The 25,247-nt window shown below is 44.3% G+C and overlaps 1 protein-coding gene across 2 annotated transcripts; it reads right to left on the bottom strand.

Annotated features, from left to right (window-relative positions):
* Nucleotides 1-2,941: 2,941 nt before the first annotated feature.
* Nucleotides 2,942-15,399, bottom strand: HMGB3 (high mobility group box 3). Of its 2 annotated transcripts, none has more exons than XM_026674814.2 (5): nucleotides 15,234-15,399; nucleotides 11,518-11,681; nucleotides 9,745-9,884; nucleotides 8,771-8,945; nucleotides 2,942-4,657 (listed from the first exon to the last, which is right to left on the bottom strand). In XM_026674814.2, the coding sequence occupies exons 2-5, from the start codon at nucleotides 11,665-11,667 to the stop codon at nucleotides 4,505-4,507; spliced, it is 618 nt and encodes a 205-aa protein (XP_026530599.1). In that variant the 5' UTR covers nucleotides 11,668-11,681; nucleotides 15,234-15,399; the 3' UTR covers nucleotides 2,942-4,504. The 2 variants fall into 2 exon arrangements, with proteins under 2 accessions (XP_026530599.1, XP_087828327.1); XM_087972201.1 differs by lacking the exon at nucleotides 15,234-15,399 and adding an exon at nucleotides 13,197-14,790.
* Between the last annotated feature and the right edge of the window lie 9,848 nt (nucleotides 15,400-25,247).

A 25,247-nucleotide genomic window follows, 5' to 3' on the forward strand; every position in this document is an offset into this window, starting at 1 on the left:
TTGCTTTCTTATCTCTGGTTGAAGCAGGATGCAAATCTTCTTGATGAAAACAAGCCAGCTTTCTTGCGTGTAGAAAACTAGCAAACCTAACCTCCTCATTTTCCTTTGAAATGCTGTTGTTAGTTGCAAAGTCATGTCTGACCCATCGTGACCCCATGGACAATGTTGACCCCAGGCCTTCCTGTCCTCTACCATCTTCTGGAGTCCATTTAAGCTCACGCCAACTGCTTCAGGGACTCCATCCAGCCACCTCGGTTACAGGAAGTGGGTCTGGCTAGTCTAGTGAAGAGAAGGGCCAAGGGAGACAGGAGAGCAGTCTTCCAATATTTGAGGAGCTGCCACAAAGAGGAGGATGGGGTCCAAGGCACCTGAAGGCCAGACAAGGAATAATGGATGGAAACTGAACAAGGAGAGATTCAACCAGGAAATAAGGAGAAACATTCTGACAGTGAGAACAATCAACCCATGGAACAGAAGTTGCATTCAGAAGTTGTGGGAGCGCCATCAGTTGAGACTTTCAAGAAGAGATTGGACTGCCATTTGTCAGAAATGGTGTAGGGTCTCCCGCTTGGGAGGGGTTGGACTAGATGACCTACAAGGTCCCTTCCAACTCTGATTATCTGTTATCTGTTAAATCTCCATCTTCCACTTCTTCCTTTGCCCTCAATCCCAGCATTTGGCTCTTCTCCAGTGTGTCCTTCCTTCTCATGAGGTAGCCAAAGTCTTTTGAGTTTCATCTTCAGGATCTGGCCTTCTGAAGAGCGGTCAGGGTTGATCTCCTCTAGGACTGACCGATTGGATCGCCTTGCAGTCCAAGGAACTCGCATGAGTCTTCTCCAGCACCAGAGTTTAAAGGCCTCCATTCTTTGGCGCTCAGCCTTCCTTGTGGTCCAACTTTCATAGCCATACATTGCAACTGGGAGAACCGTAGCCTTGAGTATACTTTGAAATGCTAGCAAACATAAATAAGAGGAATACGCAAACATTACATTGCATGATTTTTGAAGACTGGCCTATCGTTGGCTTGGAGATCTTCTACTCTACTCACTGGCCAGGATAGGAATTCCCCAGATCCTCTGGGATCAATGTCTGTTCAATCTTGGCTTCAAAACCTCCAATGATGGAGTTTCCATGACTCCAGGAGGCAGGCAGTTCCCCTGCTTAACAGCTCACACAATCAGTTAACTACCCGGTATTTGGAAAAAAGCCAAACCCAGATCAGGCAGGACTAGAATTCCCAGTCTCCCAGTTTTTAGCTTGATGCCTTAACCATTACACCCAACTGGCTCTATAAACTCTGGTTTATAGATGCAAGAGACTGGGTTAACCTCTCTTGGTATGTCAAACCCCCCCAAAAACGTGACAGCCATCCATTCTATCCATCCAAGATAGATGTCTCTAAAACCTAGATTCCAAATCACATTAGAGATGACTTTTGACAAGTTCACTTACTGATCATATGAAGTTGCAAGGGCCCTGAAAAGTCACTTACGCCCATTTTTCACACTTATGACCATTGCAGCATCCCAGGGGTCATGCAATTTGTTCAGTTGCTTGACCATTGACTCATTTATGATGGTTGCTATGTCACTTTGGTGACCTTCTAAGAAGCTAAGTCAATGGAGAAAACAGTCACTAATAACCGTGTTATTAATCTTAACAGTGATTCACTTAACAAATATGCCCCCCCCAAAAAAGTCATAAAATCGGGCAAAACTCAACTAATTTCTCACTTAGCAACATCAATTCTGGGCTGAATTGTGGCCGTAAATTGAGGCCTACCTGTATCTGATTCTGGAAACTGAAGGTCACAATGGAACGTATTCCCTGACTTGTTAGTCAAATGAAGACAAAAGTAGGTTGTTCCTTTCTCAAAAACACCACATACCCTCCCAAGACCGTTGAGTTAGAAACCCTGGCCAGCACAACAGTAGATCCACTCTGAGTAGGTCTATGGAGATTCTCCGTCATTCAGGTCAAGGTTGTCCCAAAGGTGCTTTATCAAGAGGCAACTGTTGAGCCTGTCAGCTCCAAATATGCCTCACAGCAAGTCAGCTGGCCAGGTCACCTTATCTTAGCTGCTGCTGGATCTGTATTTCTGCTTGTGTGCTGGCAGATGGCTTTGGAATGTCTCAGCAGAGCTGAGGATGGATTCTGCAACAACTGCGGGGCAGCAGGATGGATTCTGCAACAACTGCGAGTCTGCTGGAACTGGCTCTTTTCATGTATTGATGTGGTGCATATTGTTAAAGGGGGTTGGGGCACATACAGATGGTAATTAAGACTTAGGTTAAACATGGTGAAGGTGGCACCAGGTGGGGATCAGTTAGTGAGGGTTGGAATAGGGTAGGGATGTAGACATGTTATAGGGTTAGTACCATTTAGGGGTAATGGGTTAGGCAGGGCCAGAATTAGAACTGTGTATAGGCCTGGGTGTGTCTCACAATAATAGTGATAAAAGGAAAGGGAGCAAACTCAAACCCAACTCTAACCTTTCCTGGCTTTTAGCCATTCTTGCCTGATTAGAGTATTTGTTGTTTGATGCTATATTGAATAAACCATCATTGTCCTAAAGAGGAGCTGGAGTTTGGATTCATTTAAAGATAAATCTTCAATACTCAAGGACTGGCTGAGAGCAACTGGACTTCTTTTTTTTCTTTGAAGAGGTTTCGCTTCTCATCCCAGAAGCTTCTCCAGCTCTGAGAGCAGAAGCAGCTTCCGAGAGAAGCTGAAGAAGCCTCTCGGAACAAGAAGCAGAACCTCTTCAGAGAAAAACCAGAAAAGCCCAAGTTGCCTCTTGGGGGGGGGAAAAAAACACTTTTGGGACAAGCCTCGGAGTAAGTCGGGCCTTCTCCCTCACTTCGCTTCTGTGTCCCATGACCAACTATCAGAAGGAGTCAATTGGGGGAAAGAGAAGAAAAAAACGCCACGAGAATTGAAACACGAGACAAAAAGGCACATTTTAATATTTACAAAGCATAGCATTTGGGCCAGGAATGCACCCCACACATCTAAATAATGAATTTCTCTGCTCCCTTTCTTGGGTCATCCTAGGCCTAGACCTTTGCAAATGGCGGCTCGCACCCCCACCCTACCCCGTTTTTAAGTATTCCTCTCAACTTTTGATATATTTTGTTTTTCAAGTATAGTAAAGATTCAAATTTGCATAGTGTCTGATCAGCAAACCCGCTCTCCCGTGGCCGTCTCTCTCAGATCCACGGCCCCGTTCCCGATCCATTCTCGCTTGAGCCGCTCTCGTCCTTTTTATCTTTTAGCTGCGGCTCAAGAATAATAAAACCTCCCGTTTTAAAAGCAGGAACTCTTAGAATATTGTCAAGAAGTTTTAAAAATGTAATACTGTTTATTTTTGCTTCAAAAACATTTTTCAGCATTCTAAACATACAAAAAAAAAAAAAAACCAACGTAAATGTCGCAAATTTTTCTTTTCCTTTTTCCCCATTTCTTTCTTTCTTTTTAAGTACAAAGGCGTTTTCGAACTTCCCTTTGAAAAGCTGACTGTGGAAGGAGACATTTTGACAGCTCTGGTTGAAAAAACGACCCCACTTTCAACAAAAAGAAAAAAAGAAAAAGAAAAAAAGAAAAAAAAAGACAGGAATCCATAACAATTTCTTTTTTATCTCATGCCAGCTGAATTCCCCCCCCCCTTCTTTCACAACTAATGGCCGCAGAAATGCTATTTCACTATATACAGAAAGACAACTTTTAAGCTAAATGTACGCTCACTGTAGTGTAAATTAGATCTACTTTCGTGGTGCACGCTTTGACACATGGCCTTTCCCGGGGAGGAGGGGGGGGAAACACACAACAAAGAGGCTTTTTCCCCCCAACACCCCCCTTAAAAGCCTTCCCCCCCCCTTCTCAGGGAGGAGGGTCAATCAAAGCATGAACTACAAGAATTTGTCTAGTTTTTACAAACTATAGATATGTACAGTTTATAACCCAGGATTTTTTCTAGCCAATAACCATATAGTTAAACACCACCTTAAACAAATTAAAAAATAAGATGCTTGAAACATTTTTTAAATGCTTTTGTTACACCGACAGGAAAAAAGTGCACAGAGTTAGGAGAACACGAGAGTTTCCATTTTGTTTCCATTTTTGTTTTTAAAAATGTTTGGAAATATGTACAACTTTGTTACACAGGTGGGAGCCCGGGAAAGGGTCCCTAGCTACTGGATGTAAACCAGGTTAAACAATGGTTGTTGTTTGTTGTTTTTCCCTGTTTTTGTTTCTGCAATTTTATTCCCCCCAGAGCGCTTTTATTGATGGGACTTCCCCAAAAAAAAAAAGAAAGAAAAAAAGGCTACAGTATATTGTGATCAAGAAAACCAAATTTTGGGTGGTAAATCTTAATAAAGGACAAATAAGGCACCATCTCAAGTGAGAGGTGCTGGATTTTGTATGTGTGTGTGTTTCTCTTTTCCAAATGGTGTTTCCCCTACTCTATGGTATTCACATGGAAACAAGGATTATACACAGTTTCTCATTCATCGTCTTCCTCCTCCTCCTCCTCTTCGTCTTCCTCATCATCTTCATCTTCTTCCTCCTCTACTTTTTTCCGGGCGGCCGCGGCGGTTTTGGCTGCTGCGCTTTTCGCGCCGTCAAACTTGCCTTTCGATTTATAATCTGCAACATCCTGTAAATATTCAAAACAGAGAAAGTTTAGTTTGCCTTCTTCTTTGCAGCAACGACACGACAGCTGGAATTCTGGCTGCTTTAGGTCCCAAAATTAAACCTGGGTTTAAATGGCCAAGACCGAAGCGCGGCTGGTTTATTCGATGCTTTAAAACTGGCTGAATTTGGAAAAAGGAGGACACGGTGATTCCCACCAATGGATGAATGGTTGCAGAAATGGAGTTGACAGAGAATGGCTAAATTGACTGCTTTGATTTAAAGAAAACAAAAACACAATATTTTTGTTTCTACCCTGTTTCTCCAACAATACGGCCTCCCCCAATAGGAAGTCCCAGCATGTTTTATAGGCATGAAATGAAATTAAGCCCCTCCCCCCAAATTAAGGCCTATATTAAAACATGCAAAATGGGGGAATGGTGGGGGGCTTGCTGTTAGGAAGTACTTTTGTTGCACACCGGATATGGTGCTGCCTGCGTTGACCCGATATGAAGTGCCCCACCAACGCCAAGGTCAACATCCAAGCCGTCGCCCGCCCACCGAAGATGCAAGTTGGGGGAATTAAGTCACCCCGAAAAGACGGCCTAGCCATTTTTTCGGGGCTCAAAAAAAAATAAGACCCGGCCTTATTATATGAGAAACACGGTACTTGGAAACTGCTTCTGGATTTTGTGCTTGAGGTTTATTAGAATTCAGAATAGAATAGGAGCAGGAAGGGACCTTGGAGGTCTTCTAGTCCAGCCCCCTGCTCAAGCAGGAGAATCTATACAATTTCAGATAAGTGACTGTTTAGACTCTTCTTAAAAACCTCCAGCGATGAAGTGCCCACAATTTCTGGTGGCAAGCTGTTCCACTGGTTAATTGTCCTCCCTGTTAAGAAGTTTCTCCTTCATTTCAGGTTGCTTCTCTCCTTGATTAGTTTCCAACTCTTTCTTGTCCTGCCTTCAGGTGCTTTGGAAAATAATTTGACCCCCTCTTCTTTGGGGAAGACCCTCAAAACTGCAATCATGTCACTCCTAATTCTTTTCTTTAGACTAGCCAGACCCCAAACCTGCATTTTACCGATTAGATAGGTTTGTTGTTATATAAATGGCTGCTTTACATTACTATGTAAGAGTAAAAAGTTGAGGTTTGAAGCTATTATCTTATTCTACTGCACCAAATCAAGTTGGAAGTCCATGCCTTTTCTTTTTTTTCCCCTTCCCTTCTCCCTCCCCTATTTTTCTATTTTCTATTATAAACTAATAAAAAAAAAACCCGCCTGAATTTGCACCAGATGCCAGAAACCAATGCTTGCCAGCCACTCACTAATCAAAGTTTTTGCTAACTATCTAACCCAAAATGAAGCAAGATACAAAGATACTTGGAAAGTTTTACTTCCCAAGGAGAACTTTAGAGTTTCCGCTTGCTCTGTCAACATAACTATCCTTAAATCATGCCACAGATTCCTTGTTTTTGTTGTTTTTACAACAGATGACTTGTCTTTTAGGTGCATTTACTGGGATTAATTCTTTTAGCAAAACTCGGAAGAGGCAAAAACGGTCATCATATAGCAAAAACACATTCCTATCTTCACTGACTTTAGGGAGTTTTAAAAAAAAGTCAGTTAAAGGTCAGAAACACATTGCGTGAAGCTTCCTACATGGGATGAGTTAAAACATTTCTGATTTAGGGGAAAAATATTCTAAAACCCACGGATGTATCTGTTGGGACACTTGGCTAACGATTAGGAAGGAACAAGGAGCCTTTAACTTAGAGCCACTTGTTTTCATGACAGAGGGCAGAGACAGTCCTTAAAACCACTCATTTAGTGACAGTTGGAATGTAAGGTCATCGGAAGAAACAACGTACAACCCATCCTCAAAGTTACGACTGTCATACCACCACCGTGGTCACATGACCACAATCCGGGCACTTGGAAACCGACACTCGCGCTTATGACCGCCAGTGTCTCCAACTGGCCTGGATTTACCACGATGGCAGCATCTCAGCCCTCCCCGATTATGGCTTGTTTTGTGCTGGCTTCCAACAAGCCGGCAAATTTGTGGACTTTGCAACTTTTAACGTTTTGCTGGCTTCCAACAAGCAAAGTCAACGAGGTGGGAAAAGAGCTGAATTCACTTAACAACCGTGGCGATCACGGTCGGAAAATCGATTCTAGTCTCAGGGTGGTTCTTTCAACCACCACATCACTTCGCAGCCAAATTTAAGACTCCTGGCGATTTTATCAAGTTCAGCTTTTGGTACTTTAGCAAAAAATACTTTGGGCATTTTTCTCCTTTCGGGTTGGTTTTGGGAATTTCCAAGCCCGACATCCTATTTTCCAATCCAATAAAAAAAAATCACGATCCAGTTAAGTAAATATCTGTAGATCGAAGTTGAACGGTTGGGTTCTCGATGTTCCTCTGGACTTGGGTGCTTTTCCTGAAGATTGTCAAGTCTTCCACTACCAGTCTAAGTTACACCATCAGTGCGGGAAGGAGTGGCGTTCGCTAGTTGTTTACATGCAATTAGCTTGGCTTGCCCATCTTAGCCGGGGTGTGGTTTTTTTCCCCGATTGTTTGTCTGCTGCTGCTTCTTGCTTGTCTAAGTGTTGCCAATTGGATTTGCTCTAGGCTACGCCAAAGTTGCACCAGAGAGACAAATCAAGGGAGAAACAATATCCCAATCAAGGAAGAAGCCACAACTGAACCCAGGCCACTCCCCCATGGCACTGATGAGGTTACCTAAGCAGGTAGCGAAATGTTTGCAGGGAACACCACACCAACGGCCCAATCCTCTTATCTGCTGCTGGAGGAAAAGCAGAACACCAATAAATGCCAGTTCAGAACCCTTTTTAAAAAAAATTACTCAGCACTTTCCGAGGAGATAGATAGATATAGATAGATAGATAGGTAAGATAGATCTAGATAGATCTAGATAGAGATATATAGATATGATAGATAAGATATGATAGATTAGATAGATAGATAGATAGATAGAGATAGATAGATAGGTAAGATAGATCTAGATAGATCTAGATAGAGATATATAGATATGATAGATAAGATATGATAGATAGATAGATAGATAGATAGATAGATAGATAGATAGATAGATATAGATATATTCTCCTTTTTTCTCGGGAAAGGTGGGGGGCTGGAATTGTGCAAAATGGCAGAAAAAGAGGGAGGAGAGAAAAAAAATGCCGGTATAAATACTATTGGCAAATTTGAATTATTTAAAATAAATATCTTGCTTGAAAGTAATTATTATTTTGCTGAAATTTAGATTAGCTTTTTATCTCCTCTTTCCCTCTCTGGATTTACACGAATGGAATTCTAGTGTCTACTACTTTGAAACTAATCTTAATTGTGCTGAGAAGTTGCACCATGGAGATCTTAAATTCTTTTTTAAAATAAAACCACTGAAATCCCAGTTTAACATATCTTTAGAAGGATGTTCTATTCGGATATAAACCCTGAAGGCTTGGTGTGGATGTTCTGTTGGTGTGGATGCTCTGTTAACCACCAGGATATGCAACAGGGCACATTCGTGTCTGACCCAAAGCATCTCCTCTCTGCTTCCCTTCTCGATATTGTTCACGACTATTTGCCGTACAAAATATAATGTTGCGATTCCAACAGAAGGGAATATTTGACGCTCAGGACTGAATGGTGGGCTCCTCAAAAGGCTCTCTGAGCTTGATTGTTTTCTTGCAGACATTTAATTACCCAACTAGGTAACATCCTCAGTGCTAGAAGGGAGTGGAGTTTGCTTATATTTTTATATACCACTGGCTTGGTTGTAATAATATGGATGGTTACTCAATTAGGCTGTTTACTTGATGGAGCAAGCCACTAGTATATAAACAGACAGCAAACCATGCACCCTTCTAGCACTGACCATGTTACCTAGTTGGGTAATGGAACGCCTGCAAGGAAATCAAGTGCAGAGAGCACCCAGGACCCCCAAAATATAGCGATTAAACCAGCATTGTATTCTTAGATTCGCTCCGCAAAGCAAGAACGTCCGATGGATGGGCTTGTCCCAGACTGGCTGCCGTCACCTTCTCTCCCTGGACCAAAGTTAACCCAGAATCCTACAGACTTCTCCAGCAGCAGCAACCCAACCTTACCTTCTCATACTTCTCCTTCAGCTTGGCGGCTTTGTTGTTGTAGGGCTGCTTCTCGCTGTCACTGAGGTTGTTCCACATTTCGCCCAGCTTCTTGGCTACGTCCCCGATGGAAATGCCTGGATTGGTGGACTTGATTTTGGGACGGAATTCCGAGCAGAAGAGGAAAAATCCAGACCTGGAGGAGGATGCGGGAGAGCTGAAATTGGCAGGCGGTCAAGAGCTTTGAAGCCAACGAGGGTGAGGTGGCTTCTAATGAGGAAGCAGTGGTAAGGATGATACTGCACAAGGTTGCATGCCTCTTGTTCTAGTTTCTGACACTGGTGCCAGAAGGAGCTACTAAGTCCCAGCTGGGACTCAGCAAAAGATCCAGCTCCCATCCTCATCAACCCCACCAAAAACTCCCCAAACGCACCAGCATTATTCTCAAGCAAGGTCACAGTCCCTTTAGCAAAGTTAAATCCAAGCAGTGTATACAGATATAGGTTTAACAGAGTCAGAAGGGTCCTTGTTAAGTCATCTAATCAGGCAGGAGGAGAACGAGGAGAATTCAACGGGGCAGGATAGTTAAGAAACCCGAGTTAGGAATTATCCATTTTAAATCTATTTTATTTTTTTTAAAAAAAGAAGACAGCCAGGCCCGATTTTGAGAAGCGATTCCCTCCATAGGGCTAAATCCAGCTGCAGGGAATTTCGAGGATCACAAAGGCCCTCTTATCTTCCAAAACTGTATTCTTCCAAAACATCTGGATAGAGGCCCAAAGTCTTGTGTGAAATCAGAAGAGGAACACTCGTCAAAATTGGCTGCAAGTTGATTGCCACTCATGCAAACGGCAGTTGAAAAGTTGCAGCTGCTTTGAAAGCAGCTTCTTAAAGCTGCTGCTGCTGTAGTTCCGTAACGCTATGCTATCCATCGCCTGTCTTATTCAACTAAAAACGAACCAGAATTGAGAGGGTTTGGGTTGAAGGCTACTTACGGCGGCCTCTTGGGTGCATTTGGATCCTTCTTTTTCTTGCCACCCTTCGCTGGACCGTAATCCTTCATTTCTCTATCATATCGTACTTTGTCAGCTTTCGCCATCTCATCAAACTTTCCTTTCTCTTTGCTTGACATGGTCTGAAAGACAAAGAAAATAAATCACCTTTGTGTAACGGCCCCATAATCCCTGGCGGGGTGGAGTCTGGGCAACTGAATGAAGCAAGGAGAGTGTTTACTGGCCGGATGCCCTTCCTATTGCCGGAGTGGAGTTTTGTTCAGTTTTGTTCATTCTCAGTGTTCCCAGAGAGAGAAATATCTGCCTATACCTAGGATTGAACTCACAGCCTCCTGATTGTGAGGTGAGAGCTCTGCCCCTAGGCCATCGCACCACTCTTACAAAGAGAATAAAGGACTTCTACCAAAAAAAAAAAAGAGAGAAAACCCCAGCCAACAAACTCCAAATGAAGTTGTTAAAGGAGGTAGAACCACAGTTTCAGAATTGGGGAGAAAAATCCTTTGATGGGATTTTTTTCAGCTACTTGTTCAGGTTATCGCTCAAAGCATCAGGAGAGAGACAGGAATCAGGGTCAATTCAGATTCAATCTTCAAAAGACAATGTAGTGTACGGGAATGTGAACCCAAAGGCCTAACCACCATGCTTTAAAGCAACCATACAATGCTTTTTTCTAGGATTTTGTAGCTGCTAAAAAGGACCTTTTCTTCTGAACAAGTCCTTCAGAGAAAACATACAGCTGTTTTGAAGTATGGAAGGTGGCTACTGCAGTTGTGTTCCACCTGCTCAAAAGAACTTTGGGAAGATCAAATATGAAACTCTGCATATGACCAACAGAGCCTTCTCAAAGCCTGCCGAGATATCTTTAACCACCAGCAGTTGGGCTGATCTTCAAACCATGATCAATAAAATTCACTTTCTGTGAGTCCTAATAACCAAACCAACTCAAGAACATTTTCAGTATCTCTGTGATATGGGTGATGTCAGCTTAACAGAGAGGATTCCAAATCGACCAGCAAAAAAAACTTTCTCTTCCCCCAGAAACAAGCCAACATACAACTGAGTTGTGTTCCTCCCCTCTGCCACAAAGCTGAGTTTGGTTTGCATTCAGGGCCTGATTTCAGAAATCATGGGTTGTGGCTTAGTGTAGACAAACTCGGCCATCTGGGGATTGCCAAACCAACCGTAGTTTAATGTGCGGTGTGAAGTGGATTAATATTGCTGCACGATTTCTCGCCTTCAAAACAAACAGCGAGAAGAAGGTTGTCTCATCACAAACCCTAATGAATTCAGTCAAAATAAAGGAAGCCAAAATAGTCATGGGGTGCAGTCTAAAGCAATCTTCCAGAATCCTTGGAGAAGGCCAGCTTTTGGTCAAGGGCCCATCTGGAATTTTGATACCAGGTGGAAGCCGCCCTCCCAAAATGGTTGCCGCCCTCCCAAAATGGTTACCAGAGTGGACACGACCAACCACAAAAACACCCCCAACTTCCTTCTGGATACGGTGTTCCTATATTCATCTGTCTGAAAATAGGATACAAGGAAGCACTTTTGTTAACTGAGAAGCTAAAATAACGCATAGAATGTCATCTGTATGGATGCAGGAGTCGAAATTCAAAATTTTATTTCACTGGAACGTTGGACGGCATATCAATTGAATGAATTATGGATTATTCTGGCCAGCTACCACACAGAATAGCAGGAATGGGGAGTGGGGGGAGGAAGCACAAGAATTTATTCCTGGAGACAAGGCCATACCTTCCACCTCTCTGAACACTTCTTGGAGAAGTCTGCGAAATTCACAGGAACTTCCGGGTTTTTCTTCTTGTGTTCTTCGCGGCAAGTCTGCACAAAGAACGCATAAGCGGACATCTTTCCTTTCGGCTTCTTGGGGTCGCCTTTCGCCATTTTGAAAGAAAACGCTTAAAAAGCAAAACAAAAACAAAAAAACAATGTAGTTGAAGAACCCACCTTTACAATGCCCCACGCAGCCAAGACAATAGTGCAGCCCCTTCCACTGACTGAGAAATGGGGAAATATTTTTTTTTAAGTATGATATATATAAATAAAAATGCTCAGGAAAATTCCCAACACATGCAACGCTTTAATTGATCATCTCTATCCCTTTAGACAATCTTATCTTCGTCTCTTTTGATGTTATGTCACGCACCATCCTGGATTATCCATGTTCAAGTCCTCTACTCACAACTCACAAAAAAAAAAAAAAGTGCAAAACTAGCTCGCAGGGCCAGAATATTTTGACATTTTAAACAGGTGGGTGCAACACTTGTAGATTTGCAGTCTGGGGCTGGCCCACCCACTCCGTGTTAAACTTTTGGAGAACTTCAATCTTCCCTGTGTCAAGGATAGCTGCAGGCGACATCTTCCCTGATGGGGAGGGGGAGAGAAACAGTCCCTCTGAAGACAAGTTCAATTCCATCTAAAGATTATTCCATTTAATTACTGCACACATCACAGGACTGCAGTGCCCAGTTTTACCCGGAGATTGTGGCCATTAATAGGGTTGGTTGACCCCAGAGCCAGCTACTGGTTTAAGTTTGTGGGGAAAAAAATACATTTGTTATCTCTTTACAAGTTTCCTGCTGAAGGGAAGGATTTGTATTTGCGAGATTAAGAAAAGATGGGGGGTTTTCCTGGGGAGGGGGCAGCTTTCCTTTTGAAACCTTTGCAATCCCGCATTTGCAAAAAAAAAAAAATATAAAATTGAAAAGTATATTATTATATACTTGATTAAACATGAAAGTCAAGTGAACATTTAAAAATGTATCACTATTATTATTACTATTAAAAACTATCTGTGATTGGCATGCTTCCCCGGAAAGAAAAACCCCAAATCCAACCTTCCTCTCCTTTTGCAAAAGTTGCATTAAAAAAAAACAAAAAAACACGCCCCCCAGTTCTTTTGCAAAAGTTGCAAATTTTTTATATATATATAAAAAAGAAAACCAAACGCTTCTTTTTCCAAAAGTTGCATTCAAAAACAAAACAAAAAACAACAACTGCACCCCCCTCCCCGTTCTATAAATAACATCTTGTGTTTTGCACCCTGTATCTGTAGTAAAAAAAAAAAAAAAGGTAAGAAAGTTTGAAAAGCAGAAGAAATGTGGGGGAAAAATGTGTCCCGGACGTCTTTTTCGCCTCATTCGCCTCCCCCCACCCCAAGGTCATTGGGAAAAACAAATATATTTTTCCCTTTTGTGGGGGGGTAAGGAAGGAGGGAGGGAGGAAGGGGGGCTGAAAGGAGCACGTGCCCCTCCTCACCAGGGACACCCCCCCTCTGGCTTTAAGCCTATTTCCACCCCGTATTGGGGGGGAGGGGGATATGCCCTTGGGGGGCTGAAAAAGCGGGGGGGGGGGAAGAAAATTTTAAAAAATCCCACCCCAAACACCCGTTTTCCCCGGTCCCAATAATTCACCTTCCATTTTGTGAAATGTCTCTTGATGAAAGAAACTGCCGTTCAAATCTCCCCTGGGGCAGTTCTGGGGGTCCAGCGGGGCTCGGGGGGCTCTTGGGGGTCCGGAGCCGAGACCCACCGACGGGGTGCAGGCAATCCGCCTCGGCTGAGGGCTGCGAGAGTCAAGAGCGGAGAGCGCTTCCCTCTCGCCCCCATTCGCTAAAATGGCTTCTCCATCAAGAGCAATGCCCGAGCTTCGCCTTTAACAAAGCCACCGGCGCTCGCCTTCCCCGTTCCCAGCCTCGGGTCGGGCCGCCCTCGGGAGGAGAAAGTCGGGACCGGGCTCCTTTTGTAGACCAAGCGACGCTCTTTCCAACGAGCCCGGTCTCGAGGCGGAGGGACCCGGGAAAGGGGGGAAAAACCGGTCGGAAGGAGGCCTCCCCCCTCCCCGCGCGCGCCGCCTTCCTCCCTTGCTTAGCGCAATCGCCAGTCTTTTAACAAAGGCAGCGCGCAGCCATTACAAGCCTGGTCGCCCCAAGGAGGGAAAAGAGGAAAAGGAACCCCAAAAGAGCCAGCTTCGGGGTTTCCGCGCCCCGCGAAGGACAAGGGAGGAGAGAGATAAAGAAAAGGGGACGGATGAGAAAGGTTTCGGGGTCCGGGGGCCCCCCCGGGCGGATTTTGCCCCCGCGTCGCTCTCCCTGCCGTCTTTCTCCCTTTAGCTCTGCTAGTGGAACGCCAGCCATATTAAGGCAAACAGACAAACACACACCAGCAAGCCCCAACAGCCCCGCGTCCGCGCGAGGAAGGGCCGGCTCGGGGTCTCGCCGAGGACGGAACGGGACGAGGGGGGGCTTTTCGGAGAGGGGAGAAGAAAAGCCAGTGGAAACGAAAGGGTTGGGGTCGATCCGAAGCGAGGCGGCGGAGAAAAAAACCGCAAAATTAAAAAAAACATCCCCCCCATTAAATTGCTTTTTTTTGGGGTGGGGGGTGTATTTCACTCTGCATGAGACGCGCAAGACTTGATATTTATTTCTCTCCCCCCCCCCTTATAAAAATGACGGACAGCCATTATGAATGCAGGATCAAACGGCAGGCACTGCGTACGGCCGGGCAACTTGAGCCGGCCCGATCCTGCCCCCCTAAGCCCAAGGATTCAGCGCAAATCCGGATTCCCCTTTTCCTCTCCCCCCCATGCGCTGTGCTGCACCAACCCCATGTTGCCGGATCCGCGGAAAACCCATGCTCCACGGCTCTTGGGGGGGGGGGGGCGTGGGTGCGTGCACGGAGGGAAGATAAGAGGTATCTAAAGGCACCCAGGCACGTTTCACACACACACACACACACTGCAGATTGGGCAACCCCATTGCCCCCCTCCGGAAGGATCCCCTTCTCGCCCCCTGCAAAAAAAACCCGCACACGCGTGAAGAGCCCCCCACCCACGAGGCAGAGAGAAGAGAAGAAGGAGAAGAAGTGGGGGAAAAACTCCCCTTTCCACCACCCCCAAGCCCGATCTGGGACCAATCGGATTATTTTTAAAAAATTGAAAAAAAAATCGGGGAAAGAGGGAAAGAGGAAGGAGGAAAAAGAGAGAGAGAGAGAGAGAAAGAAAAAGAGAGGGCGGAGAAAAAAAGAGAGAAGGAAGAGAAGAAGAAGAAGAAAAAGAGTCAGAAAGTTGGTGGGAAAAGAAGGAAGGGAGGAATTAAAACAAGAAAAAAAAAAGCCGGAACGTTAAGGAGGAAAGAAAAAACGGAAAGAAAAAAACAAACAAACCCGATACTGTATCGACGGGCTGGAAGAAAGGGATACATTGCATTTCAACGGGTGCAGAGATGTAATTTTTGCTTGCTTTCTGTGTTTTTTTTCTTTCTTTCTTTTTTTTTGCGGGGAAAAACAAACAAACAAAAAAAAGAAAAAAAAAGAGGGCTGGGAAGGGAAAATAAAGAGAGGGGGGGAGGAGAAAAGGCGGGGGGGCCCCCCGGGAAGAGTCGGGGAGCTCCCCCCGCACCCCCCGTTGCCCGGAAAAAGTTGTCCCGGCCGCGCGGGGCTGCGGGCACCTACCTGTATTGTTCGCGTGAAACCTCAGCCAGACTAAGGCAAGGAAGAAAGCGAGGCGCACGCCCGACGCGCTAAGGCTCGGCGCTGCTGGCGGCGGCTGGTCAGCCTCGCGTTGGCTGCTGCCTCCGAGAGCGGCCTGATTGGCTGCGGGGCTCTGCCGTTTAAAAGAGCCTCCTCGCCTCCCCATTGGCCCCCGCCCTGCTGAATATTAAGCAGCCGCCCGCGCGCCCATTGGCTGGCCGGGCCGGGTCATTCATTCAAAAAAAAAAGAAAAGAAAAAGAAAGGAAGGGAGAAGGAGGAGGAGGAGGAGAAGAAGAAGGAAGAAGAGGAAAGGAAGACAAGAGAAAGAAAAAGAAAAAGAAAGAATGAAAGAAAGAAAGAAAGAAAGAAAGAAAGAAAGAAAGAAAGAAAGAAAGAAAGAAAGAAAGAAAGAAAGAAAGGAAAGGAAAGGAAGGAAGAGGGGAAGGAAGGAAGGTAGGAAGGAAGAAAGAGGAAAGGAAAGGAAGGAAGAGGGGAAGGAAGGAAAGAGAAAGAAAGAAGGAAGGAAGGAAGGAAGGAAGGAAGGAAGGAAGGAAGGAAGAAAGAAAGAAAGAAAGAAAGAAAGAAGGAAAAGGAAAGGAAAGGAAAGAAAGAAAGAAAGAAAGAAAGAAAGAAAGAAAGAAAGAAAGAAAGAAAGAAAGAAAGAAAGAAAGAAAAGAAAGAAAGAAAGAAAGAGGAAAGGAAAGGAAAGGAAGGAAGGAAGGAAGAGGGGAAGGAAGGAAAGAAAGGAAAGAGGAAGGAAGAAAGAAAGAAAGAAAGAAAGAAGGAGGAAGGAAAGAAAGAAAGGAAAGAAAGAAAGAAAAAGAAAAAAAAAGAAAGAAGGAAGGAAGGAAGGAAGGAAGAAGATAAAGGAAAAAAGAAGGAAGAAGAGAAAGGAAGAAGAAAGAAAGAAGAAGCCGCTTGTGCACCCCCAGGTAGCACATACTGCACGGACAGAGGGAGAGGGAGGGAGGGAGAAGGAGTAGGGAGAAAGAGGGAGAGGGAAAAGAGAAGGAGAGAGAGAGGAAGGGAGAGAGACAGAGAGAGAGGGTAGAGAGAGAGAAAGGGAGACTGCGAAGAAGGAGAGGGAGGGAAGGAGAAGGAGGGGGAGAAAGGGAGAGGGAGAAAGTGGGAGGGGAAAGAAGGAGGGAGGGAGGGTGAAGGAGGTGGAGAGAAAGTGGGAGAGGAGAGAGAGGAAGAAATAGGGGGAGCGAGAAATAGAAAGTGAGAGGGGAGAGGGAGAGAGAAGGAGAGAGGGAGGAAGTGAGAGGGAGTGGGAGAGGGGAGGAAGAGCGAGAGGGAGAGAGAAATTGGGAGAGGGGAAAGAGGAAGAGGGAGAGGGAAGGAAGGAGAAAGGGAGAGAGAGAGAAGCTGAGAAAGAAAGAGAGAGAAAGTGGGATGTGGGAAGAGGAAGAGAGAAGGAGAGGGAGGAAGTGAGAGGGGCAGAGAGAGAAGCTGAGAAAGGGAGAGAGAAAGTGGGAGACGGGGAAGAGGAAGAGAGAGAAAGAAGAGAAGGAGAAAGGGAGAGAGGGAGAGTGAAGCTGAGAAAGAGAGAGAGAAAATGGGAGGGGGAAAAGAGAAGGAGAGGGAGGAAGTGGGGGGAGAGAAAAAACAAAGAATGAGAGAGTGGGAAGAGAGAAAGGGGGAGGGTGAGAGAAAAGGGGGAGAAGGGGAGATGGAGGAAGAAAGCAAAAGGGAGAGATAGTGCAGGGAAGAGAGTGACAGAGAAAGGGAGGGGGAGAAGGAGGGAAAGAGAGAGGAAGAGAAGGGAGGGGGATTTGGGGGAGAAATGGGGCAAAATTGGCCATTCATGAAAATCACATGGCTGCTAAGACTCTGAATCTAAACCTCGATATGGCACACCGATGATTGAGGGAGAGAATATATCCTGGTTAGTCAGGATTCACTCCGATTCAAAAGCTCGGTCTGCTGGAACTGTTTGGGGCGAGTCACCCAAAAAGGTTTTTTTAAAAAAAAACACAAGAGCATTTATAGCTCAAATCTTTTAAACTGGGGTCTCAGAGGTGGTATTCAGCCGGTTCTGACCAGTTCTGGAGAACCAGTAGCAAAACTTTTGAGTAGTTCGGAGAACCGGCAAATGCCACCTTTGACTGGCCCCGCCCCCATCTATTCTCCGCCTCCCGAGTCCCAGCTGATTGGCTGCGTCTTCTTTGGTTGCCCTGCACAAGAGAATGGAGCTGGAAAGCAGGTTAGTGGGATGGGGAGGGAATACGGATTTTACAGCATCCTTCCCCCTGGAGTGGGGAGGGAATGGGGATTTTGCAGTATATCCCTCCCCTGCCACACCCAACAAGCCACGCCCACCAAGCCCCGCCCGCAGAACCTGTAGTCAAATATTTTGAATCCCACCACTGGTAGGGACTTCAACTCCCAGAGTTCCTGCTGGCTGGGAAATTCGGGGAGGCGTTGCCAAAGTAGAGGAACACTAATTTAAACCAATAAAGCAGTGATCCCCAACCTTTCTTATGCCGCGCCCGGTATCCCCAACCTTTTATGGCGCGCGCCCAGTACCGGCATAGCTGGCGCCGCCATCTTTTTGATGAAATAGTGCTTCCGGTGACCACCGGAAGCACTTTTTCATCAAAAAGATGGCGGGCGCTCATGCTGGAGCTTTTCCGGCTTTCTACCCGGAAAAGCTCATCGAGCGCAGATGCCGCCATCTTTTTGATGAAAAGTGCTTCCAGTGAGCTTTCTACCCGGAAAAGCTCACCGGAAGCACTTTTTCATCAAAAAGATGGCGGCGCCCAGCAAACCAGCGGCCGGTAGGACTTGTTCCACGGACGGTACCGGTCCGCGGACCGTGGTTGGGGACCCTGCAATAAAGGAAGAAGGCCTTCCTAAGGCAAGGCTGCCCAACCTTGGCAACTTTAAGGCTTTAAACACCAATTGTGATATTTCTTGACCTACTGAGCAAGACGCACTAAGCTCCTGTTTGATCTCCAGGGCATGTGGCCTTGATAGTCAAGTCTCGCTGAATTCAGCAGAGATTACTTCTAAATAAAGATTCGGAATATTTCCACCTTGCGATGTATTTGCATGATCTGAAAGGTCTTAACGTGACATTCGCGGTCTTTCTCTTCGCAGAATCTTCTGAGGTCAGCTGAGATGGAGACTGGAGTAACTGGACTAAATTTTGAAAGCATCCCCTCCAGTAAAAACAGATCTCTGCGCTGAGCTTTTGAATGGATCTTATGGGAGTGGATTTTATTTTGGTACCCGAAACTGGACAGAAATTAGATTTGACTTCAAGGGGAAGATGCTCTGGCAACCCTGATTTTTCTGCTTAAACCTTGACTTAAGATCTTGACGGACGTGAACGATGGGCCCTCTCCAACAACATGAATTTCAATCTGGAGAAAAGCAAAAAATTTACATTTAGGAGGGGGTGGAATCAAAGGTGTAAGTACAGATTAGGCGAGACCTGGCTCAAAAACAGTAACTGTGAGAAGGATCTTGGAGTCCTAGTGGAGGATTCCTTGAATACGAGCCCTTAGTAGCCAAAAAGGCTAATACGATCCTGGGTTGAATAAACAGAGGCATAGAATCATGGTCACGTGAAGTACTAGTGCAGCAGGAAGGAAAGAAGGATAAAGGAAAGAAGGGAGGGTAAGAAGGAAGGAAGAGGGAGGGAAGGGAGTGTCTTCCAAGTAAATTTAAATGTATTAAAATGTATCCTCATAAAACAAGGAATAAAAATATGAAAATGTGAAGAAACTATCAAGAAACAACTCCAAGGGGCATGGAGACATCACAAGATTCAGGACAAGGCAGGGAGAGAAGGAAGGAAGAAAAAGAGAAGGAGGAAAGAAGAAAAAGGAGGGAGGGAGGGAGGGAGGGAGGGAAGGAGCTTCCAGGTAAACTTAAATGTATTAAAATGTATCCTCATAAAACAAGGAATAAAGATATGAAAATGTGAAGAAACTATCAAGAAACAACTCCAAGGGGCATGGAGTCATCACAAGACTGGGGACGGAGGGAAGGAAAGAAGAAAGGGAAGGAAAGAAGGAAGAAAAAATGGAAAAGGAGGGGAAGGAAGGAAGGAAAAGAGAGGGAAGGAAGGAAGGAAAGCAAGGAAGGAAATAAAATAAAATAAAAATTTAAATGTATTAAGAGGTACACTCAGACTAAAGAATATTGGAAGTAGGAACGGGGTAGCTAAATCAGGAGGACACTGCTACCTAAACACAAGGCCTCTTCCAACGCCTTCCTGAAGTTTTGACTTTCCACGTCAAACTAACGGCAGCGTATTGTGTGGATCAAATGTATTGACAAGTGAACGTAAGGCACGTGGGGTGACACTGCAGAATTATTTCTTTTCCTTTTTAAGGAGCCCCCCCTGTTTTAACGTACCTCTGATTGTTACCTCTGTTTTTAATCTGGGGGGCGGGGAGACAGGGGAATTACACAACCCGAAAGGAGAGAAGTGTAGCGGTATTTGCTTTGCGGCTAATGATTGTCTACCAGGGAGGGTTTCCCCAGGAAGACAGGGCGGAATGACGGCTTGTCGAAATTTCTGCCTTGTGAAATTGTTTCAAAGCTTGAGAAGATGCCCTGGGAAAGAAGACAGGGGGGGGGCAATGTGTTTTGCCCCCCTCTTCTTTTCGTGAGCCATTTGGTTCTTTAGGTAAGGCTGAATGTTGGGTTTTGATTAACGACTGCTTTGGTTTCAAGATGCAAGTGAGCTATTGGTTAGGTGTAAATCGTTGAATTAATTCAGCGTTTCTCACCCTTGATAACGTTAAGATGATGGCCCCTAATCATCCTGGCTGCTCTTCTCTGCACTCTTTCTAGAGCCTCAACATCTTTTTTTATAGTGTGGTGACCAAAACTGGATGCAGTACTCTAGGTGTCGCCTTACTAAGGCTTTGTAGAGTGGTATTAGTACCTCCCGTGATCTTGATTGTATCCCTCTGTTAATGCAGCTTAGGATTGCATTGGCTTTTTTGGCTGCCCTCAAATATTGGAAGACTACTATCCTGTCTCCCCTGGTCCTTCTCTTCCCTAAATTATCCATGCCCAGTTCCTGCAACCGTTCATTTTATGTTTCAGCCTCCATTCCCCTAACCATCCTGGTTGCTCTTCTCTGCACTATTTCTAGCGTCTCAACATCTTTTTTACAGTGTGGTGACCAAAACTGGATGCAGTACTCTAGGTGTGGCCTTACTAAGGCTTTATAGAGTGGTATTAGTACCTCACTTGATCTTGATTGTATCCCTCTGTTAATGCAGCTTAGGATTGCATTACCTTTTTTGGCTGCTGTTGCACAGTTCACTCATATTTAGCTGGTTATCCACTAAGACTCCAAGATCCCTCTCACAGTTACTGCAATTGAGCCTGGTTTCACCCAGTCTACATGTATACTTTTGGTTTTTCTTTCCTAAGTGTAAGACTTTACTTTTCTCTATATTGAAGTTCATTTTATTAGATATGGCCCAGTGTTCTAGTCTGTCAAGATTCATCTGGATCTTGAGCCTATCTTCTAGGGTGAAGGCTATTCCTGCCAGTTTAGTATCATCTGCAAATTTGGTAAGTTCTCCTTCTATTCCCTCATCTAAGTCATTAATGAAGATATTGAAAAGTACTGGGCCTAAGACGGAACCTTGTGGCACTCCACTGCTTACTTCCCTCCATGTAGACTTAGGTCCATTAAGGACTACTCGTTGAGTATGGTTTGTCAGTCAGTTGCAAGTCCATCTAGTGGTGGTGCTATCTACCCCCACTTTTTTTCCCACTTCAACTCCCAGAACTCGGTACAGGCAGTCCTTGACTTAGAACAGTTCATTTAATGACCATTTGGGGATCGTAAGAAAATCCAAGAAGAACCACAGAAAAGAAAGGGTGAAATCATGGCTTGGGTTGGACTGCGTTCACCTGAAAGCTAGTAAGCTTCTGTAGATTGACCCTCCTCGCCCGAAGGGTTAAATATAACACAGTGTCATACTTTTCTATTGGGAACCTCCCTGTTTTAAGTTCTCCTTTGGTGAACAGCTCCAGGTGCTGAAAAAGCCAACAATTTCAACCTCTTTCCAGGGCCTGCTGGTGGAACATTTTAGAATAGGATAGAATATGGAATAGAATAAGAATAGGAATAAGAATAGAATAGAATAGAATTCAATAGAATAGGAATAGAATAGAATTCAGAATAGAATAGGAGAGGAGAGGAGAGGAGAATAGGAGAATGGAATGGAATAGAATAGAACAGGAAAAGAATAGAATACAGGATAGAATAGAATATGGAATGGAATGGAATAGGAATAGGAATAGGAATAGAATAGAATAGAATAGAATAGAATGGAATGGAATGGAATGGAATGGAATAGAATAGAATAGAATAGAATAGAATAGAATAGAATAGAATAGAATAAGAACAGAATAGAATAAGAACAGAATAGAACAGAGTAACGGAATGAAGAATAGAATAGAATAGAATTCTTTTATTGGCCAAGTGTGATTGGACACACAAGGAATTTGTCTTTGTGCAAATGCTCTCAGTGTGCATAAAAGAAAAGCTACATTTGTCAAGAGTCAAGATTCATAAGGTACAACACTTAATGATAGTCATCGAGTACAATAAGCAATCAAATCATACTGGGAAACAGTCAATATAAATCGTAAGGATACAAGCGACAAAGTTACAGTCATACAGTCACAAGTGGGAGGGGATGGGTGAAAAGAAGGATGGGAGGATTAATAGTAATAGTAATGCAGACTTTGTAAATAGTTGGACATCTAATCACATGGTCATTAAGTGAATATGGCTCCCCCCCCCAATTCTCTTGGCTGGCTAGGAAAGTGCCAAATGTCAATCACGGGACCCCAGAACAAAGCAACCGGCATAAATACATGCCAAGTGCCAAGCACCTGTATTTGGATCATGTGACTGTGGGGGATCCGGCAAGGATCATCAATGCAAGCGCCAGACAGAAATTATTTTGTTCGCTGTTGTCGTAACACTGAGTGGTCACTAAAGATTGTAAATTGAGGACTTCCTATAGGCTTCAAAAAGCTGTGGAGACTTAGGGAGGGAGGGAGGAAGGAAGCAAAGAAGGAGGGAGGAAAGGCGGAAGGAATAGAGGAGAGGAAAGGAGGAAAGAAGGGAGGAATAGAGGAGGGAGGAGGAAGAAGGAAGGAAGAAAGGAAGGAAGGAAGAAATAGAGGAGGGAAGGAGGGAGGAAAGAGGGAGGGAGGAAAAAAGGAATAGAAGAGGGAAAGGGAGGGAAGGAGGAAAGGCGGAAGGAATAGAGGAGAGGAAAGGAGGAAAGAAGGGAGGAATAGAGGAGGGAGGGAGAAAAAGGAAGGAAGAAAGGAAGGAATAGAGGAGGGAAGGAGAGAGGAAAGAGGGAGGGAGGAAAAAAGGAATAGAAGGAGGAAAGGGAGGAAGGGAGGAAAGGCGGAAGGAATAGAGGAGAGGAAAGGAGGAAAGAAGGGAGGAATAGAGGAGGGAGGGAGAAAAAGGAAGGAAAGAAGGAAGGGAGGAAGGAATAGAGGGAAGGAGGAAAGAGGGAGGGAGGAAAAAAGGAATAGAAGAGGGAAAGGGAGGGAGGGAGAAGAAGGAAGGAATAGAGGGGGAAAGGGAGTGGGGGAAAGAAGGAAGGACTAGAAGAAGGAGGGAGGGTAGAAAAAGGGAAGAAAGGAGGAGTAGAGGAATGAGGGAGGGAAGAAATAAGGAAGGAAGGAATAGGAGGGAGGGAGGAAAGAATAAAGGAGGGAAAGAGGAAAGAAGGAAGGGAGAGAGGAGGAAAGAAGATAGGAAAAGGAGGAAAGAAGGAGTAGAGGAGGAAGGAAGGAAGGAAGGAAGGAAGGAAGGAAGGAAGGAAGGAAGGAAGGAAGGAAAGAGGCAGTTGCCCAAGTCTTTGGCTTATAGTACAGCCGAAAAAGTATGAAAGAGAGTGAATCTGTTTTCCCCCCATCCAATAATGTCTCTTCCTTTGCAGGGCAAACTCAAAATGGGGAGACTAGCAGCGGCTGGGAAGGAGGTGGGGGGAAGAGGAGGAGAAACATCTAAAAAGCCCTTTCTGATTAGGGCATGGGGGAGTCCAGCTGTTGCAAGTCAAAATAAATCACCAGTCCCCCCAGGATCCTGGAAAACATTTTACATCGTGTGCCAAAGTGGCTTTTTTGGATGCCAGCCAGAGGTGGAAATGAATGGCCGCCGTGACCCAACCCGTCTCCTGCTAATTAAGCTGCTGGGGGAAAAAAATACAAATTTCCTAATCCATCCCCTCTGCATTCAGTAAACGCTGGGGTGGGAGCCATGATCTTTCAAATCTTGGCTTTTGCACTGCTGGAACCATCGTCATTGGGTTGGGTTGCATTGGGATGAGATGGGATAGGATGGGTTAGATTGGGTTGGGTTGGGTAGGGTTGGTTGGGTTGGAATGGGATTGGTTGGGATGGATGTGTTAGGTTGGGTTGGGTTGGGTTGGGTTGGGTTGGGAGGAGGCATGTTGTGGGCCCCACCAGTCAAGGAATTCTCGCTGGCAGAGTCTAGCAGAAGAACCTTCTCTACTGTGGCTCCTACCCATGGAAACATCTTAACCCCTGAGGTGAGATCATCTCCCGACCTTCTGGCCTTCTGCAAGAGCCTGAAGACTTGGCTCTGCCAAATGGCCTGACAACATAAATTTTGTGACCTTCTGACAAGCAAAGCCCAGGGGGAAGCCCAATCCACTTAACAACCGGGTTACTAACTTAACTGCAGTGATTCACTTAACGACTGTGACTAGAAAGTTTGCAAAATGGGACAAAACTCAGATTTGGGGCTCAATTGTAGCCATGTCAAGGACAATTTGTGTATCTTTATATTTTTATATTTAGATAGATGATGATAGATAGATAGATGATAGATAGATAGATAGATAGATAGATAGATAGATAGATAGATAGATAGATAGATAGATAGATAGAGATAGATAGATAGAGATAGATAGATAGATAGATAGATAGATAGATAGATAGAGATAGATAGAGATAGATAGATAGATAGATAGATAGATAGATAGATAGAGATAGATAGAGATAGATAGAGATAGATAGATAGAGATAGATAGAGATAGAGATAGAGATAGATAGATAGATAGATAGATAGAGATAGATAGATAGATAGATAGATAGATAGAGAGATAGATAGATAGATAGATAGATAGATAGATAGATAGATAGATAGATAGATAGATAGATAGATAGAGATAGATAGATAGATAGAGATAGATGATAGATGATAGATAGATAGATAGATAGATAGATAGATAGATAGATAGATAGATAGATAGATAGATGATAGATAGATAGATAGATAGATAGAGATAGATAGATAGATAGAGATAGAGATAGATAGAGATAGATAGAGATAGATAGATAGATAGATAGATAGATAGATAGATAGATAGATAGATAGATAGATAGATAGATAGATAGATAGATAGATAGATAGATAGATAGATAGATAGATAGAGATAGATTAGAGATAGAGAGATAGAGATAGATAGAGATAGAGATAGATAGAGATAGAGATAGATAGAGAGATAGATAGATAGATAGATAGATGATAGATAGATAGATAGATAGATAGATAGATAGATAAATGATAGAGATAGATAGATAGATAGATAGATAGATAGATAGATAGATAGATAGATGATAGATAGATAGATAGATAGATAGATAGATAGATAGATAGATAGATAGATAGATTGTCTATAGCACATCTCAACATGTTCCTGGAGAACCTGAATACTCAGGGCTGTCATTTCCCATGGAGTGAAAAGGGAAAGAATGATTCTTCTCAGAAAAAATCAGAAAATTTTCCTTAGCTTTTAAGAATCTGCTCTGGTTCTTCCTGGTTGTGCATTGGCCCTTCAAACATGAAGGAAGAGAAACACAGGCACACAACAGGACTAAAATCTAGAATTACGTTTTTTTTCTCCTGCCTTCCCCTTTGGAATCCTCAAGTCCAATTCCAATAAAGGGTCCCCTGT

This window comes from Notechis scutatus, chromosome 10 (genome assembly GCF_049901735.1).
Source record: "Notechis scutatus isolate UNSWTSFEM ecotype Mainland chromosome 10, rNotScu1.2, whole genome shotgun sequence".
In the NCBI taxonomy this organism is placed as follows: Eukaryota; Metazoa; Chordata; class Lepidosauria; order Squamata; family Elapidae; genus Notechis; species Notechis scutatus.

Excerpts from the sequence above, each read along its gene's own strand:
- HMGB3 (XM_087972201.1), bottom strand. Across the intron at positions 9,885-11,517 it reads AGTGTTCAGAGAGGTGGAAG|ACCATGTCAAGCAAAGAGAA; the intron begins GTATGGCCTTGT and ends TTTGTCTTTCAG. Across the intron at positions 4,658-8,770 it reads TGAAGGAGAAGTATGAGAAG|GATGTTGCAGATTATAAATC; the intron begins GTAAGGTTGGGT and ends GAATATTTACAG.